This window comes from Papio anubis, chromosome 3, assembly GCF_008728515.1.
Source record: "Papio anubis isolate 15944 chromosome 3, Panubis1.0, whole genome shotgun sequence".
Taxonomy (NCBI): Eukaryota; Metazoa; Chordata; class Mammalia; order Primates; family Cercopithecidae; genus Papio; species Papio anubis.
The window spans coordinates 78,883,904-78,901,925 of NC_044978.1; the positions used below are offsets into that span (position 1 = coordinate 78,883,904).

The 18,022-nt window shown below is 45.4% G+C and overlaps 1 protein-coding gene across 1 annotated transcript in view; it reads left to right on the forward strand.

Moving 5' to 3' along the window:
• The first annotated feature begins 4,856 nt into the window (after nucleotides 1–4,856).
• ELOVL6 (ELOVL fatty acid elongase 6) overlaps nucleotides 4,857–18,022 on the forward strand; it is a 153,135-nt gene continuing 139,969 nt past the window's right edge. The window contains exons 1-2 of the mRNA XM_017958964.3: nucleotides 4,857–5,235; nucleotides 5,389–5,509. Coding sequence (XP_017814453.1) covers nucleotides 5,421–5,509 — 89 coding nt within the window. The 5' untranslated portion in view covers nucleotides 4,857–5,235; nucleotides 5,389–5,420. The remainder of the gene's footprint in view (nucleotides 5,236–5,388; nucleotides 5,510–18,022) is intronic.

The window sequence follows — 18,022 nt, forward strand, 5'->3', positions numbered from 1 at the left end:
CTTCTTCCCTCCTCCTCACTACCGCTCCACCTTCAGCTCACCATTCAACAGGCACATACGATACTCAGTCAAACTAACCCTTCCCTGGCCAAGGTGTGCTTGTTCTGGGTACACCCCTCAGAAACCATATCAAAGGATGCCTTCCTAGTTCCCCTGAAAGACTGGGTTCTCACCAGTACAACCCTCCACCCCCACTACCAAAGTTTCAGAGGAGCAAATTCACTCAAAAGTTACAAACTCAATCTTACCACACATACTTCAGAACACAAGGTTACCTTAGGAGCACTTACTTCACACTCGGTACTCAGCCAACAAGCATCCCTATGCATAAAACGTGAATTTTCCTCAGGAGTCCTCCTACGCACCCTCTCCTCTAGCTTATGCAACTATACCCTAACACTCCCCTGACAGGTATCCAAAGAGTAACAGTAACAAATCCCACACAAATTCTCAAAATCTCCAGTCCCTCTCAGACCCAAGTCATGGGAAAAATATCAGCCTTTCCACTAGCCACAGCCCCCTCTCAGTTTGAAGCAGTCTGATGAAATCAACCCCCCTTCTCTATCAGCTATTAAAAGGCTGGGATGTTAGGGTCCACCCAACTGGACTGTTTCCCCCTCCCATAGACCTATGCCCCAAAGGCCAAAAGTAAACCCCCCTACCCCAAACCCTCCTGTAACTGTCTGACCAGAGGCCAGCTGTTCCAGGATGCCGCCACGAAGTCTACCTTACACAACAGAACTGGCAAAAGGCCGGGCACGGTGGCTCACGCCTGTAATCCCAGCACTTTGGGAGGCCGAGACGGGCGGATCACGAGGTCAGGAGATCGAGACCATCCTGGCTAACACAGTGAAACCCCGACTCTACTAAAAATACAAAAAATTAGCCGGGCATGGTGGCGGGTGCCTGTAGTCCCAGCTACTCGGGAGGCTGAGGCAGGAGAATGGCGAGAACCCGGGAGGCGGAGCTTGCAGTGAGCCGAGATCGCCACTGCACTCCAGCCTGGGCGACAGAGCAGGACTCCATCTTAAAAAAAACAAAACAAAAAGAACTGGCAAGACAAAAGAATCTCCAGGAAGCAGTCAGACACCTGGCACAAAGAATCCCCCACTCTCCGGCCTTTTCTTCTTCCTTAACCCTGACCTAGATCGACGCCCTATAAAACCTTGCTATAACCTGTAAGTGGGGTTGCCTCCTCTGTTTTTGTTGAGAGGCAGCCCGGCAGGACTGACAATGAATCAACTTGACTTAACTTGGGTCTACTGGCCTCATTCCTTTCTCAGCTGTCCTTCCAATTATCCCTTAAACTATTATTTTCAGTGCTGAATATATTTGTGGGGGTTTTCTTTTTTGGTGTCATTTTTTGAGATTCACTCTGTCATCCAGGCTGGAGTGCAGTGTTGCAATACAACTCACTCCAGACTTGACCTCCCCAGGCTCAGGTGATCCTCCCACTTCAGCCTGCTGAGTAGCTGGGACTAATCACATTTGCCACCATGCTCAGCTAATGTTTTTTTTGTTTGTTTGTAGACACAGGTTTTTGCCATCTTGGCCAGGCTGGGCTTGAACTCCTGGGCTCCAGCAAACAGCCCACCTCGCCCTCCCAAAGTGCTGGGATTACAGGCGTGAGCCACCATGCCAGCCCAATGCTGATTATCTTAGACATATATCTGGAGTGTTTTGGTGAATATATCCGTAGCAGTGGATCTACTAGGAATTATCATGCTATTATTCGGTTCAACATTCTTTTATCCTCCTCCACTCCACTGCAGTTGAGAATAAAATCTACACACCTTATCTTGATTTACCTTTGGCCAAGGTCTGACCCCTGCCTGTCTCTTCAACCTGTTTCTTTCAATTACTCCTTAGTGATGGCCTGAAGCCACACCAGCCTTTTGTCCTCAATCTTGCAAATATATTCTTTACCTAGGAGCCTTTGTACTTGCTCATTCTTCTTTGTAACACTTCTGCAAGAGGTGGTTGGCTCTTTGCCAGTGGGGTCTCAACTCAAAGTCCTTCTCCCTGAGGGCTTCACGGTTTAAATGAGCACTCCCAGGCCTTCAGGTCATGCTGTTAAATTGTAATGCTAGCATTTCATTCTCTAAGAAATTATTTTGTCTTCCCTTCTGGAATGTGAGCTCCAAGTGAGCAAGAGCCCTGTTTGTCTCATTTGTTAGTCCCAAGAGCTCAGACGAGTATGTACTAAAAATATATCTGGTAGGCCAGGTGCAATGGCTCACGCCTGTAATCCTAGCAATTTGGGAGACTGAGGTGGGCAGATCACCTGACGCCAGGGATTCAAGATCGTCCTGGCCAACATGGTGAAACCCCACCTGTACTAAAAATACAAAAATTAGCCAGGCATGGTGGCGCATTCCTGTAATCCCAGCTACTTGGAAGGCTGAGGCAGGAGAATCGCTTGATCCCAAGAGGCTAAGGTTGCAGTGAGCCAAGATCGTGCCACTCCACTCCAGTCTGGGCGACAGAGGGAGACTCCATCTCAAAACAAACGAACAAACAAACAAACAAAAAATAAAAACAAAATTCTGGTGAATTAATAGTGTGGATTTAAAATTGTGATATATGCTGGGTGCATATAGTCCTAGCTAAGCATCCAGGGAGGCTGAGATGGGCATTCCAGTCCAGGCTGGACAACAGAACAAGGCCCCATCTCTAAAAAATAAATAAATAAAATTATCATATAGGCTGCCAAATTGCTTTCCATATAGAGTCACCAGTTTTCAAATTCACAGACAGTGCTTGTTTGTTTTTGAGATAAGGTCTTGCTCTGTCACCCAAGCTGGACTGCAGTGGTGTGATCATGGCTCACTGCAGCCTTGACCTCCCAGGCTCAAGCCATCCTCCCACCTCAGCCTCCAGAGTAACTGGGATTACAGGCATGTGCCACCACACCTGGTAAATTTTTTATTTTTTGTAGAGATTGGGTCTCACTGTGTTGCCCAGGCTGGTCTCCAGCAATCATCTCGCCTCAGCCACCCAAAGCGGATTTTCTGTCTTGATTCTTTTCTCACTTCCTACCATATTTCATTTATTTGATCAATCATTCACTTTACAAATATTTATTGATTATTCACAGGCTCAGGCACTGTGCCAAAATCGTTCTCTCTCATCTGGCGACACCTATCTTCCAGCCCAATCTTGCCAAGAGTTTTGGCCTGGGCCTTACTTCAAAATGATGTAGACTTGTACTGTAGAGGTCTCTAGAAAGAAAACCCTTGGCCAGGCATGGTGGCTCACGCCTGTAATCCCAGCACTTTGGGAGGCTGAGACAGGTGGATCACAGCCAGCCTGGCCAACATGGTGAAGCCCCATCTCTACTAAAAATACAAAAATTAGTCGGGCATGGTGGTGCTTGCCTGTAATCCCAACTACTGGGAGACAGATAGGAGAATCGTTTGAACCCGGGAGGTGGAAGTTGCAGTGAGCCGAGAGTGCACCACTGCACTCCAGTCTGGGCAACAGGGCGAGACTCCTCCTTCTCAAAAAAAAAAAAAAAAAAAAAAAGAAAAGAAAAAAGAAAGACAACCCTTAATGGGGGAGATGAGGACAGTCCCTACACAGAATCTTTGGTAGTGTCAATGTATACATTAATTTGCTAATCAACTAGGCTAGTCCTTTAATCTATATATTGTCCTGGATTTTAAAAATTCTTTCTTTACTTTCTCATTAGTCCTTCCTCTTTTTCTTTTTCTTTCTTTCTTTTTCTTTTCTTTTTTTTTTTTTTTTTTTGAGACAGAGTTTCCCTCTGTCACCCAGGCTGGAGTGCAGTGGCACAATTTTGGCTCACTGCAACTTTCGCCTCCCGGGTTCAAGCAATTCTCCTGCCTAAGCCTCCCGAGTAGCTGGGATTACAGGTGCCCGCCACCACGGCCGCCTAATTTTTATATTTTTAGTAGAGATGGAGTTTCACCCTATTGGCCAGGCTGGTTTCGAACTCCTGACCCCAGGTGATCCTCTTGCCTCGGCCTCCCAAAGTGCTGGGATTACCAGCCACCACTGCAGCTGGTCTCTTCCTCCTTCTTTAAAAATTTTTCTCCCAGTTCCCACTTTTCGTGGGTTAGAGGCATCTAAATTGAATGAAAGTACTCTTTTTGGACTACTGGGGAGGTGGGGGGATGTTCTCAGAAAGGAAATTTTCTTTCTGGTCCTAATACCCACCTACTTTTTAAAAGCAGGTTTCCTTATTATTTTGTAAAGTTTACAATTACATCATTAGATACCTCCATGTCTCAGATTTCGTTTTTCCAAACTTTTGGGAGAAATGAGTGGAGGGATGGATGGAGTAGAAAATAGTTTTTCCCTTTGGAGGCTGAGGGCTCAGTAGGGGTCAACAGTACATTCAGCCCTCTCCTCACATATTCTGTTCTACCTACAAGTACAGCAAGTAAAGCCAAATTTCTCGTGCATGCAAACAAAGTTTTTGCATTTGGCCAGTTGGTCCAGTTCTCCTGTCAGTTTCCTTCCCCACTCTGCCTCTGTTCATTAATCCCCCCCCTTCTCGGTACCTAAACCGTCCACCTAACCCGTCTCCCAGCCCTTTCTTCCACTTCCGGCTACTAGCCTCTCTCGCCTACCCACTATTCTCGCACTCAGCATCCCCTGTCTGCACGAGATTAAGGAGCTCTGCCGTCCGCAGGGCCTGGGTTAGCGTGAATCAAAGCCAGAGCTCCCGGGTGGGGGTAGGGGTGGGGGTGGTCCCAGAGGTAGGGCGAGGAGGTGGGAAGCGCATTCCCTTCACTGGTGATCTCAATGCAAATTTGCCCGGAGTTCTCTTGCAAGAGAGCTGGCAGGTTTTACTATTTCCCAATCGTTTACTCGCCAAGCTCTCGGGTCCACGCGCCGCGGGGCTGCGCCCTGCACGCTGAAACTTCATTCAAAGCAAGGCGGTCCACGAGGTTGGGCTTGGGGGATCTGGATGACCTCCAGGCCACTTCCTCTCTCTCTGAGCCCTTCCCCCACTCCTCCAACCACCTTCGCCGTAAACAAAACTGTCCCCCAGGGCGGAGAGAGGTCGCGCTCTTTCGAACACTCCCTCGCCAAGGGTTAATTTTTCCGATCGCACGAGGGGGAGGAGATTTCCCTGTAGACGAGTAAAAAGGGTGATGGACAAACGTGCGGGCACTAAGACCGCAAGGCATTCATTTCCTCCTACGGTGGATGCGGACGCCGGGAGGAGGAGAGCCCCAGAGAGAGGAGCTGGGAGCGGAGGCGCAGGCAATGCTCAGCCCTGGATGTAGCTGAGAGGCTGGGAGAGAGACGACCGCTGGAGACCGAGCGGCGTGGGGAAGACCTAGGGGGGTGGGTGGGGGAAGCAGATAGGAGAGCACTCGAAATCAAGCGCTTTACAGATTATTTTATTTTGTATAGAGAACACGTAGCGACTCCGAAGATCAGCCCCAATGAACATGTCAGTGTTGACTTTACAAGAATATGAATTCGAAAAGCAGTTCAACGAGAATGAAGCCATCCAATGGATGCAGGAAAACTGGTACGTGATGCTTTCGCCTGATACTGTTCCCGGGAGCCCTGCGCGTCTTCCCGGAGTGCCTTAATGTCGGTATTCCCTGCCTGGGCGTGAATGGAGCGATGAATCGCGGGCAGCCAGCCGATCGCTGAGTTCTCCGGTCTCCCGGGTGCAGGAGACGCTGGGGGTGCACGAAGCGCGCGGTCTGTGGGTGCCCCTGTGTGAACCGCGGCCACACAGGCATCTTTTATATAGATTATATAACACAGAACATATATGTGTGCATAGAGTGATGTCTGCGCGACAGGGAAGGCGGGAGAGATGCCACAGTCCAGATCGCCTACCTGTGCTACCTCCCCCCACCCCCCCGGTTTTCATCTAGATTTGGGTTTTCTCGCTTGGCCTCCCGCAACGGGAGTGTGAAAGGCAGTGGAGGGAGGACCTTGTCTCCTGTTCCCTTTAACCCTCTCCCACCCGCCGCCCTTGGCCCTGGTCCTCGCTGTCTCCCCATCCCTTGTGTCCTTCCTTTCTCCTTGCAGCGCTCCTACTTCACTGTTCTCCTCTGTCTGCTGCTCTTCAGCCGGATGCCCCCTTTCTAGTACCCCTTTCCCCACGCGGATCCCTTTCCGGTTTCATAGAGAGACCGGGTGGGAGGGAGGGGAGGAGGGGACAATGAAAACAGTAATAAATGAATGAACCCGAGCGAGTGGAGCCACGCCATTATTAAGTTTCTGTTTTACGGAAACGCCTTTTGGACACACTCACTTCTAATTCTGTGCGTAGCTGCTGATTGGAGTTCAGGCACACAGATTAAAAGCCCCGTCGGTCTGCAGAGTCCTTAGGGGCTCTTCCCTAGAAAACTAATAATCAGGGAAAACACCTTTCTTGTTTACTGTAGTCCCTTCGCCAGAGCTTTTGAAAAATCCCTGTGTGGGAGGCGATCCAGTGTCACCTTGCAATATTTAACGGAGGAGGGTGTGCTCATCTAGCTTCTTGTAGACAGGGTTGTGGCAGAGGTATTCCCCTCCTCCCCTTAACTTGGGGTCTGGCGATCTGTAAAGTGCAAGCCCAACGCACCCCGGAGCTAGGCAAGGGGCCGGCAGCCCGGGGGATCGCTTGACTGGGGAGGGTCGGGCAGCAGGGTCTCGGGTGCCGGGGGATTCCGCCCGCCGCGTGCGCGAGCGCGCGTGCCCCGCGCCCTCCCGCCTGCCCTCTTCAATGGGAAACTAGAAACGCCGGCGCGCCTGGGGCCGGGTCGGGTTGATGCCGTAGGAGCCGGTTCCACGGGGCCGCAGCTGCGAAAAGGGGGTTTCAACTTCCTGCCCTCCAGCCCCCTGGAGTCGCCCGCCAGTGTTGGGAGGCCCGGCCGCCGCTCCCTTCTCCTCCCGCCCAGCCGAAGCGCGCCCGCTCCCAGCTTCCCGAGGGCTGGTCCGGGCCCCAATGGCCATTTGCGGCGGCTGCCGGGCGGAGCCCGCCCCCTGGGCCGCGCGCACCGGCGGGGCAGGCCTGCTTGGGGTGAGCTGCGGCGTGGCTGGTGGCGGCGGTGCGCCAGGGGCCCAAGGGCCGCGTCTGGCCCGAGCCGGAGCCTAAGAGGCGGGGACGCGGGCCGCTCGGAAGGACTGGAAGTGCGGCAGCCACATGGGCACGGGGCTGGTGCCCTCCTGGGCCGCTGAGGCCAGGGGGTGCAGGGGTGGGTCCGGAAGGAGATTGGACACCGCGGTTCCAGCCTGCAGATAGGCCTCAGCGTTTTGGGGCAACCGAGGCCCCTCGAGCCCCACCGCCCGGGGTCCTTCTCTGGATGCACTTCCTCCTCCCGCTTAGGGGGTGGCGCTGGAGGCGGGGAAGGGGCGGTGGCCCGAGCCGGCCGGCGCCGGAACCGCGCTGCTGGCTAGCCCCGGGCCCGGGTCTTTTGCGCAGCTGTTTGTCATATCCTCTAGCCGCCCTGTTCGGACCCCACAGTCCTCCGGCATTAGCCTGTGTGCTCTGCATTTGCTTCTGTGCCGAATCTCTGACTTGCTGCGTCCTCTTGTAACCTGTTCTTCCGGAGTCCGCTTTCCCTCGCTTTGCCGGCTGACCCCATTCAATGTACGCCCGCCATTCCTAGCCCCACCGCAGTCGATACTGCCTCTTATTTACTTGTTGCTTTTTCTCTGAGGCCGCTTCCTAGGCCTGCTCCTGGTACCATTTCCCGCCTCTTCTTTCCATTCAGTCAGTATTGAGCCAGACAGGTCTTAGCCCTCCTGGAACCGAAAATGACAAAAATGTGCCAACGTATCTGCTCCTGTTAGGCTCTGACCACTGTTTCCTACTAGTTCTTTATCTGTACCTTTTTTCTGGCAATATCCTTTACCGACTTTTATTTATATACATGGATATTAACTTACAGACCATCAGCTATTCAGGGTACGGTTCTTGTCTTACCCTCCCCCCCCCCTTGATTCTGCAAAGCACCTAGCAGAGTGCTTTGCATAAGGCACATTCTTGAGAAAATGTCCAGTGAGTTGAAATGGTGATTGGTGCCCATTTTATTGCCAGCACTAGTCTTTAATACCCGAAGGTTAACACGCTTGAACTTGCATACCGTGGCAGAGTCACATCTTGGGATTTTTCCCTTCCTGGCTTCTGCTCTCTGTTGATTTTATGTTCTTAGATTGCTTATTGCAGTCAGATAACCCTGCTGGCTGTTACCTCTTACTTGCAACTCTTCCTGACCCTAATTGTCTTACTTTCATGTTTTTTTAATCCCAGATTTTGTGCATTTCTCCTAATATCCTAGGGTGCCCAATTTTATAATTCTCTTCCCTCCCCAAAAACTGTACAGCCAAAAAGTCTTTAAACACTTTTTAAAATTTAATTTTATTAGCCGGGCGTGGTGGCTCGTGCCTGTAATCCCAGCCCTTTGGGAGGCTGAGGTGGGTGGATCACCTAATGACAGGGGTTCGAGACCAGCCAGGCCAATATGGTGAAACCTCATCTCTACTAAAAATACAAAAAATTAGCCAGGCCATGGTGGCTCACGCCTGTACTCCCAGCACTTTGGGAGGCCGAGGCGGGCGGATCACGAGGTCAGGAGATCGACACCATCCTGGCTAACATGGTGAAATCGCATCTCTACTAAAAAATACAAAAAAATTAGCCGGGCATGGTGACAGGGGCTTGTAGTCCCAGCTAGTCTGGAGGCTGAGGCAGGAAAATGATGTGAATCTGGGAGGTGGAGTTTACAGTGAGCTGAGATCGCGCCACTGCACTCCAGCCTGGGCTACAGGGCGAAACTCCATCTCCAAAAAAAAAAAAAAAATTAAGCGGGCGTGGTGGCTGGTGCCTGTAATCCCAGCTACTCGGGAGGTTGAGGCAGGAGAATTGCTTGAACCCGGGAGGTTCAAATTGAAACTCATTTATAGTTTTAGTTTTTATTTTTAATAAAATCCAGCTAATGCAGGACAAAAAGTGTCGAACCAGATTTTCTTTTCATTCCCTTTTTAACAGGAGAAGGGAACTTTATAACCAAGGCTTAGACCCTCTTGAGGAGAGAGGAACTTGAGGAAACCACAAAATCTTACCTTTTTCAGACTCATTAACTTAAAATGGTTTGAAATAGTTTCTGGAGGAAAAACATGATATAGTGAAGCTTCTACTTTGTCTTTTGAGAATCTGTGGTTGTCCTTACAGATCTCTTCTTAGTATCAAGCAAAACTTGTTAATTTAGAGAATTAAAACATCTCCCTCAAAAGTGAGCTACATTGGCTTTTGAAGAATTGTGAGAAGGGCCAGGAGTAGTGTTTTGCCAGTATGCTGTCTTTGCTAACTAGCATCATTTAAGAGGACCTAAAATAAGAATACTTTGTTAAACATACCCTATAATCCATACTTACTAATCATAGCACAAATTAATGGAAACATACCCTATAATCCATACTTACTAACCATAGCACATATTAATGGAATGGGGGCCCACTTTCAGAGTAGCATTTGTGTAAACACTAAAGGGTTCAACTGAGGCTAGTTTTCAAGTTTATTGCTGCTTTAATGAATGATTAACCTCATACTCATTGGCCTAGCCATGAAAGTAAATACTGCAGACTTTTTTACTTTGCTAGCAAATAGTTTCATATATAATAGGTTAGAATAGCAATTGAAATGCAAAGTAATAAGTATATTCCCTTGTAGAATCATTCTGGGCCTCATCTTGAAACTACATGTCCAGTGAAAAATATCCTGTCTGGTTATATTACCTGGTCAATCAGAGTTTATTACCTGAGGTACAGGAAAATGCCTGCTCATAGGTCCAAATAGGAGTTTTGAATTCTAATTTTACACTGAAAAGTCCTTGCGATTTTACAACATTTAAATAGAGACATTTTGCTCTTTTATGAGATGTCTGGCCTTTACCTGTTTTTCTCACTAAGAGCTGACTTAAGTTAGAAGTGCTGCTAGCCAGGGAGCAAAATCACCTGGTGATTGGTAAGGCGACATAAAATTCATTGAGTGAGAAGGGAAGCTGGGCTCTCTCTGCCTTCTGTTTCAGCAGCCTGCCAGGTTTGTGCTAACAGCAGTGGATGCTAGTTGCTCCAGTTGTAATTGTCTAGCCAATGATGATTATCTTCTGATGTCGGCTGACACGGTGCTCACCAATAGGAAAGCAGGAGGCCTGTGCTGACTGCTGTAACATTATGTATGTGAGGTGACGTCTTCAAAGGGCTTGCCTAGAACCTCATGAAACCCTCCCCCTCTCCTGGCATTCTCCACACATCCAGCCTTTCAAAGCCTTGTATATTTTTCTGACTTTTCTCCCTACTCACTCCCTTGGTGGTGTAAAAGGGTTTACTTGTTTTAACATTTTGTATTCTGTATTATAGAGTCTATAAGATAGTGTAGGAATTTTAAGAATTAAATGCTGTTCAGCTGAGGAAACCGTTTTATTCACAAATTTATTTTTACCAAAGGAAAAAAATGGAGTGAAACTTCTATTTTATTTTATTTTATTTTATTTTATTTTTGAGACAGGGTCTCACTCTGTTGCCCAGGCTGGAGTGCTGTGGTGCAGTCTCGGTTCACTGCAACCTCTGCCTCCGGGTTCAAGTGATTCTCATGTCTCAGCCTCCCAAGCAGCTGGGATTACAGTTGCCTGCCACGACACCAAGCTAATTTTTGTATTTTTAGTAGAGATGGGAATTCACCATGTTGGTCAGGCTGGTCTCAACCTCCTGACCTCAAGTGATCTGCCCACCGCGGCCTCCGAAAGCACTGAGATTACAGGCATGAGCCACCACAACCGGCCATGAAACATTTTAAAAGGAATTGTACATCTGTATCTTTTTTGTAGGTGAAGTTTGGATATTACCACGATGTACAATTTCGCGATTAAAGAACATAAAAAGCACTAAAAACCCGTGTTAGCATTTAACTCAAATATAGCAGCATAAAAAATATAGCAACATCATGTTAATGAAACTGTTCAAATGCAGACATAGTATTTGGCTGGTTTTCCTTTAGTCAGGATTGCTTTGAATTGCTTCCTGAAGTCTTCCTTGCAACCTTCTACATGCATTTGTAAGAAAAATGGCTGGAAGACAGTGCATCTGTGACCATGGAACAGAGTAGGCCAGAGTTTCATTTCATCATTAACATTGTAGCAACAAATTTGGTCAGCTCTGTAGGAATGTAATGTGTCTATATTGTACCCATGTCACTTGCTGTTTATTTTGAGGTATCACAGTTCATATTGATTTAGGATTAAAAATTGTGTGAGGATCATAACATGACATTCAATAATTTTTAGAAAGCACTGGGATGTAGGCATATGTACTAGGTTAAGAGTGAGAAGAATGAGAAAATATATAGAGAAAAAACGTGATCTCTGTGGGGTCCTAGAAAATAAAGTTGTGCTGGAGCTTTGATCTGAACTTCCATGTATCTTTTAATAAATTATAAATATTCATGCAATTCTTGTTTAGGATTCCAAAGGATGAAAGCCAGCTTAATGCAAAATATTTTATGATTACATTATCCATCTGTGTATTTGTACTAGTTATAATTAGTGGTTAAAATTTTTACGTGAAGTCTTTTTCACATTAGAAGTAAAATTTTGTGATCTTCAGAGGATTGCCTGTTGCCTTTTTGTTTGAGGATGATTCTAAATGTGTCAAAGTGTATAACATTGGACCTTAATGAAACTTTTCAAATGCAGACATAGTATTTGACTGTTGTTTTTCCTTTAGTGAGGATTGCTTTAAATTGCTTTGTGAAATCTTCCTTGTAACCTTCTGCATGCATTTGTAAGAAAAATGGCTGGAAACTTCAAAGTCAACTTATTCCATATCTAAGAGTTGCCTTATATACTTTCTTGAAAGCAGAATCTTTCTTTTTCTTTTTTTCTTTTTTTTTTTTTTTGAGACGGAGTTTCGCCCTTGTTGCCCAGGCTGGAGTGCAATTGTTCCATCTCAGCTTACTGCAACCTCTGCCTCCCAGGTTCAAGTGATTCTCCTACCTCAACCTCCTTAGTAGCTGGGTTTACAGGCATGCGCCACTACGCCTGGCCAATTTGTTTTTGTATTTAGTAGAAACGGGTTTTCACCATGTTAGTCAGGCTGGTCTCGAACTCCTGATCTCAGGTGATCCACCTACCTCGGCCTCCCAAAGTGCTGAGATTACAGGTGTGAGCCACCGTTCCCGACCAGAAGAATCTCTCAACTTAGATAGTGGAAGAGTTATGAGGGGGATGGAGGCTTTGAAATACTTAGGGGGATATATAATAACCATTTAATCAGGTTTCTTTTCTTTTTTTTTTTTTTTTTTTGAGCCTGGTCTTGGCTCACTGCCACCTCTGCTTCCCGGGTTCAAGCATCAGCCTCCTGAGTAGCTGGGATTACAGGCGCCCAGCCCCCCATCTAATCAGTCTTTGGACAACAAAGTAAAATGAGTGTGGCACCATTCTGGCAATTCAGGAATTTATCTTTGCTTAAGCAATCTGAAATATTTCAGGTCCAAGTATTTTATTTTCTGAAATGAGTTAACCCAATATTGTCTTAATGATTAACTTAATTTTTCACATATGGACACAGGTGAGCCAAACTGTCCTTTATTAACAGGAACCAGACATCATTCCACAAAATTTGCCTCAGCCCTCCCTTTACTCTTTATGTAGCTCACATCCACCCACTCCCATTTACTTTTCATTTGTCTTTTTCGGGAGAGTTTAGGGAAAATTACCTGTACCACATATGTCATTTCTGTTGATAATACTAGGTAATCTGAGTGAAACTATAATTTGGCTTTATTGTAATGTTAAAACTCATAACTTCATTCCTTTATCCAGATTCTGATTGTATGTGTATTCAGGCAGGTACAAATGTTGGCATAGTTATTCAGGTTTCCGAGAACTTTAACAAAACCCAGCATCTCTAATTATATTTACCCTCCAATAATTTATTTTGGAGATACATGAGTCCTTTTTAAAAAAGTATTGTATGGGTCGGGCATGGTGGCTCACACCTATAATCCCAGCACTTTGGGAGGCCGAGGCAGGCAGATCACTTGAGGTCAGGAGTTAGACACTAGCCTGGTCAACACAGCGAAACCCTGTCTCTACAAAAAATACAAAAATTAGCCGGGCATGGTGGTGTGCGCCTATAGTCCCAGCTACTCTGGATGCTGAGACACAAGAATGGCATAACCCGGAGGCAGAGGTTGCAGTGAGCTGAGATTATGCCACTGCACTACAGCCTGGGCAACAGAGTGAAACTGTGTCTCAGAAAAAAAAAAAAACAACAAAAGTTAAAAAAAAAATAGTGGCCGGGCATGGTGGCTTATACTTGTAATCCCAGCACTTTGGGAGGCCGAGGTGGGTGGATCACTTGAGGTCAGGAGTTCGAGACCAGCCTGGCCAAAATGGTGAAACCCCATTTCTACTAAAATTACAAAAATTAGCCAGGCGTGGTGGTGGGCATCTGTAATCCCAGCTACTCCAGAGGCTGAGGCAGGATAATCACTTGAACCTGGGAGGCAGAGGTTCCAGTGAGCCAAGATTGCGCCATTGCACTCCAGCCTGGACGATAGAGTGAGACTCCATCTCAAAACAAAACAAAACAAAACAAAGTATTGTCCAAGAGTAAAGAATATGAATTTGTAATTTTAAGTTGGTTGTGCAAGAGTTATCCCAAAGCTTGGGACCATGTCAGTCATCTAAGTTCAAGCCTAGACATTTATCATGATTCCTTTACATATTGAGTGTTCACGACTTTTAGTTTTAAGGTTCCTATTATTAGGAAACGCTTTGCTGAGTTAGTCGCCCACTGTGAACTTAGTGAGATTTAACTTTAAGCCTTTACTTTGTACAAAAAAAAAGTATGGGAGAAGAAAGACTTACACTTACCTTTGCTGAGATAAGATAAATTTGCTGAGATAAATTAGACATGCTGATTAGAAGTAGTTTTGCTAGAAAATCACTCTTAGTTTTGTAATACTTTTATTTACAGGGATTCATATTTCAGGTTTTTTTTCTGCTAAAATTTTATAGAAGAGTTCCTAGTTATGATATAAGGAAAGTTTTATTGATAAAATATATTTTGGGGAGGGAGATCTACGTCCTCAAAACACATATCAGGTTTATAATCTTATTTTAAGTGAAACAAGTATAACTCCATTTTCTTCTTCTCTCTCTCTCTCGCTCTTTTTTTTTTTTTTTTTGAGACGGAGTCTTGCTGTGTCTCCCAGTCTGAGTGCAGTGGCATGATCTCGGCTGTCAGCTCACTGCAACCCCCACCTCCCGGGTTCAAGCGATTCTCCTGCCTCAGCCTCCCGAGTAGCTGGGATTACAGGCACCTGCTGCCACATGTGCATAATTTTTGTATTTTTAGTAGAGACAGGGTTTCACCATGTTGGCCAGGCTGGTCTTGAACTCCTGGCCTCGAGTGATCTGCCCGCCTCGGCCTCCCAAAGTGCTGGGATTGCAGGTATGAGCCAGTGCATCTAGCCTCTCTCTCTCTTTTTCAAATAGAGACAGGGTCTTGCTTGTCACCCGGGCTGGAGTGCAGTGGCACAATCATACTGCACTGTAATCTCAAACTCCACTTCTGGGTCCAAGCGATCTTCTTGCCTCAGCCTCCCAAGTAGCTGGGATTACAGGCACGCATCATCTCGTCTGACTAATTTTTTTATTGTATTGTAGAGATGGGGGTCTTGCTATGTTGCCCAGGCTGGTTTTGAACTGTTGGCCTCAAGTGGTCCTCCCAGCTCAGCCTCCAAAAGTGCTAGGATTACAGGTGTAAACCACCACACCTAGATAGCAGGGTAGATTTTCTTCATTCTGGAGCAATGATACTAACAGTTAATACATGGTTACCTGATTGCAGGCATTCTTTTACAATGTTTTGCATACTTTTTTTTTTTTTTTTTTGGAGATGGAGCTTGTTGCCCAGGCTGGAGTGCAATGGCTCACTGCAACCTCTGCCTCCCAGGTTCAAGCAATTCTCCTGCCTCAGCCTCCCAAGTAGCTGGGATTACAGGCATGCGCCACCACTCCTGGCTAATTTTTTTGGTATTTTTAGTAGAGACGGGATTTCTTCCATGTTGGTCAGGCTGGTCTCGATCTCCTGATCTCAGGTGATCCACCCATCCTGGCCTCCCAAAGTGCTGGGATTATAGGCATGAGCCACCGTGCCCAGCCAATGTTTATGTACTTTAACTGTTAAACCCTTGCAGCCACCCTTTATTATCTTTTGCACAATGGACAACTCAGGAAAGGGAGTTGGGATTTGCATGTAGGAATCAGAAAAGGAAAACTGGGTTCCAGACTTGAATAAGGCTTGGATGGGTGGTGTGACGATGAGGGGTGTGTCACAAGGCCCCAATCATCCTCTTATTTGAATATTAATACAATATTCAATCAGAAAAACAATGCACTTGAAAACTTGCCTACACTGAAAACATGTCAGGTGTCTATAGTTTTAGTCAATGATCTCACAAATGTGTCTTTTGTTAATAATTTTCACTAGGTAGATCCTGAATACTTAAGGCCAGAATAACTGCAGAAAACCCCCATTAGCTTCACTGGCTATGACATTAAACTGAGAATTATTATTTTCTGAAGATCATTTGTTCAGTATCTATCAACACTTTTTATAATTGCAGAAAGCCATGACACCTTTAATGATGCTTCTGTCATAAACTATGTCACAGTTCATGTAAAACAAACCGTGGCACACAGATTTGGAACAGCTTTATAAAGCTTTGGCCTATAAAATATTTTCTGTCTGCTCTGTGATATTAACTTGTTGCACTCAGCTTGGTTCTAGACCCTAGGAATTTGTGTTTCCACCTGATCTGCAGCCAGACTTTCCTCCCGGCAGGTTTTAGTGTAGCCACTTGTAAATAGCCACCCACTGTTGACAGTAAAATAAAAATGTGTGGGTTGGGGATATCCCTATTCTTGGAGGTCAGCTCCTACAATGTGACGAATCACAGAATACCTTTTGTCTCATTTTATTAGCTTTAAATTCTTTTCCTGATTCTAAGATAAGAAATAGTTATAGGAAAAGAAATGAAATGAAAACATTAAGAAGTATAAAGATGACAGAAAGAAAACACCTTTAATTCTTTTCCAGAGGCAGCCAGTGTTACTTTGCCCCATTTCCTTCAGCCTTGTTCAGGTCTTTTAGTATGCCTTAGATCATTCAGTACCTAAACTGTGACAACCCGAGTTCCCTATTATGTGCCACGGACTGCACTGAACAGATTTACATACTATCACATTACATCTTTTTTTTTTTTTTTTTTTTTTTTTGAGATGGAGTTTCGCTCTTGTTGCCCTGCACCCAGGCTAGAGTGCAGTGGCATGATCTTGGCTCACTGCAACCTCTGCCTCTGGGGTTCAAGCCATTCTCCTGCCTCAGCCTCCTGAGTAACTGGGATTACAGGCGCCTGCCACCACGCCCAGCTAAGTTTTGTATTTTTTGTAAAGACCGGGTTTCGCCATGTTGGCCAGGCTGGTCTTGAACTCCTGACCTTAGGTGATCTACCCCCCTCAGCTTCCCAAAGTGCTGGGATTACAGGTGTGAGCCACCGCGCTTGGCACACCTTTTATACTTTTTTAATGTCATTAAAGCCTTTCCATAAGTATAATTTTCAGTGGCTACTTAATTTTTTTTTCTTTTTTGGTTTGTCACCCAGGCTTGAGTGCAGTAGCTATTTACAGGTGCAGTGGCTCACATGGCTCATAGCAGCCTCTAAGTTCCCCTGGGCTCAAGTGATCCTCCTGCCTCAGCCTCTCAAGTAGCCTAGACTTCTGGCAAGTGCCATTGTGCCCAGCAAGGCTACTTTATATTTTATCATTTGGGCTTAAATTAGTTTAGGTAACTTTTCTCTTAATGCTGAACCTGTTAAGTTTCTAATTATTTGTTATTACAAATAATCCTTTGATGAACATCTTTGTATATTAATCTTCCCACATATCTGATGATTTCCTTTGCGTAAATATAAATTATAGGGTCCAAAGGGCAAATACCACTATTAAGGCTTATGGCATACAAGATAGGCTGATGCCTTGAAAAGTTGAATTACTTTATATATGGCAGGGAAAGAGGATATTTATACCCTTCTTAGCATTAAAAATGATTACATTTTAAAATTTGATAAGTTGATATGGAAAAGGTGAAATCCCATTATTTTAATTTATATTTACTTGATTTCTAGAGAGATTCACAAATTTTCCTTGTGTTTGTTTTTTATTTGCTCTCGCAAATTATCTGCACTTATCTTTTTCGTTTTTTTTTTTTTCCGAGACAGAGTCTCACTCTGTCACCCAGGCTGGAGTGCAGTGGTGCCATCTCAGCTTACTGCAACTTCCGCCTCCTGGGTTCAAGTGATTCTCCTGCCTCAGCCTCCCTATTAGTTGGGACTACAGGTGCGTGCCACCATGCCTGGCCAATTTTTTGTATTTTTAGTAGAGATGGGGTTTCACTGGTCTCGAACTCCTGATCTCAGGTGATCTGCCTGCCTCGGCCTCCCAAGCAATTTTTTTTCTCTTTTTTTTTTTTTTCATTTTGCTGAGGTCTAACTTGAGAAGCCTTCATTTGTCAGAGCAGTTAGGTTATATGCTTTTTCTCTGCTTACTGTTTGCTACATAGTAACTCTTGTGAAGAGGTAGAAACTTTATGCCCAGTCAAAAATGGCTCCAGAAAGGGGTGAAACAATTGATACTATGTAAGTTAAGGGATGATTAAGAGGTCAAAGGACCTCTTAATTGTGGTGCTTAATCAGAAGAAATTTGTTTTATGGAGTTTTCCATAGGAAAATGAGTGATTTTCAGACTCTTTTACTCATATGCCTCTAAAAGAAGTTTAAAAAACTATGCACTGCTTCACACAATTTAAAATTTTCATCGTAAACTGAAATCAGTTAAAATCGTAACAGAAGTAGAATAAATATAAAATGAGTGAAGATAAGGATTGGCTAATTATAATAACTATTATGTGACATCATAAGATAGGTTTACCTACTTTATTGAATAATACATAATGAATTTGAAATCACGGAACATTG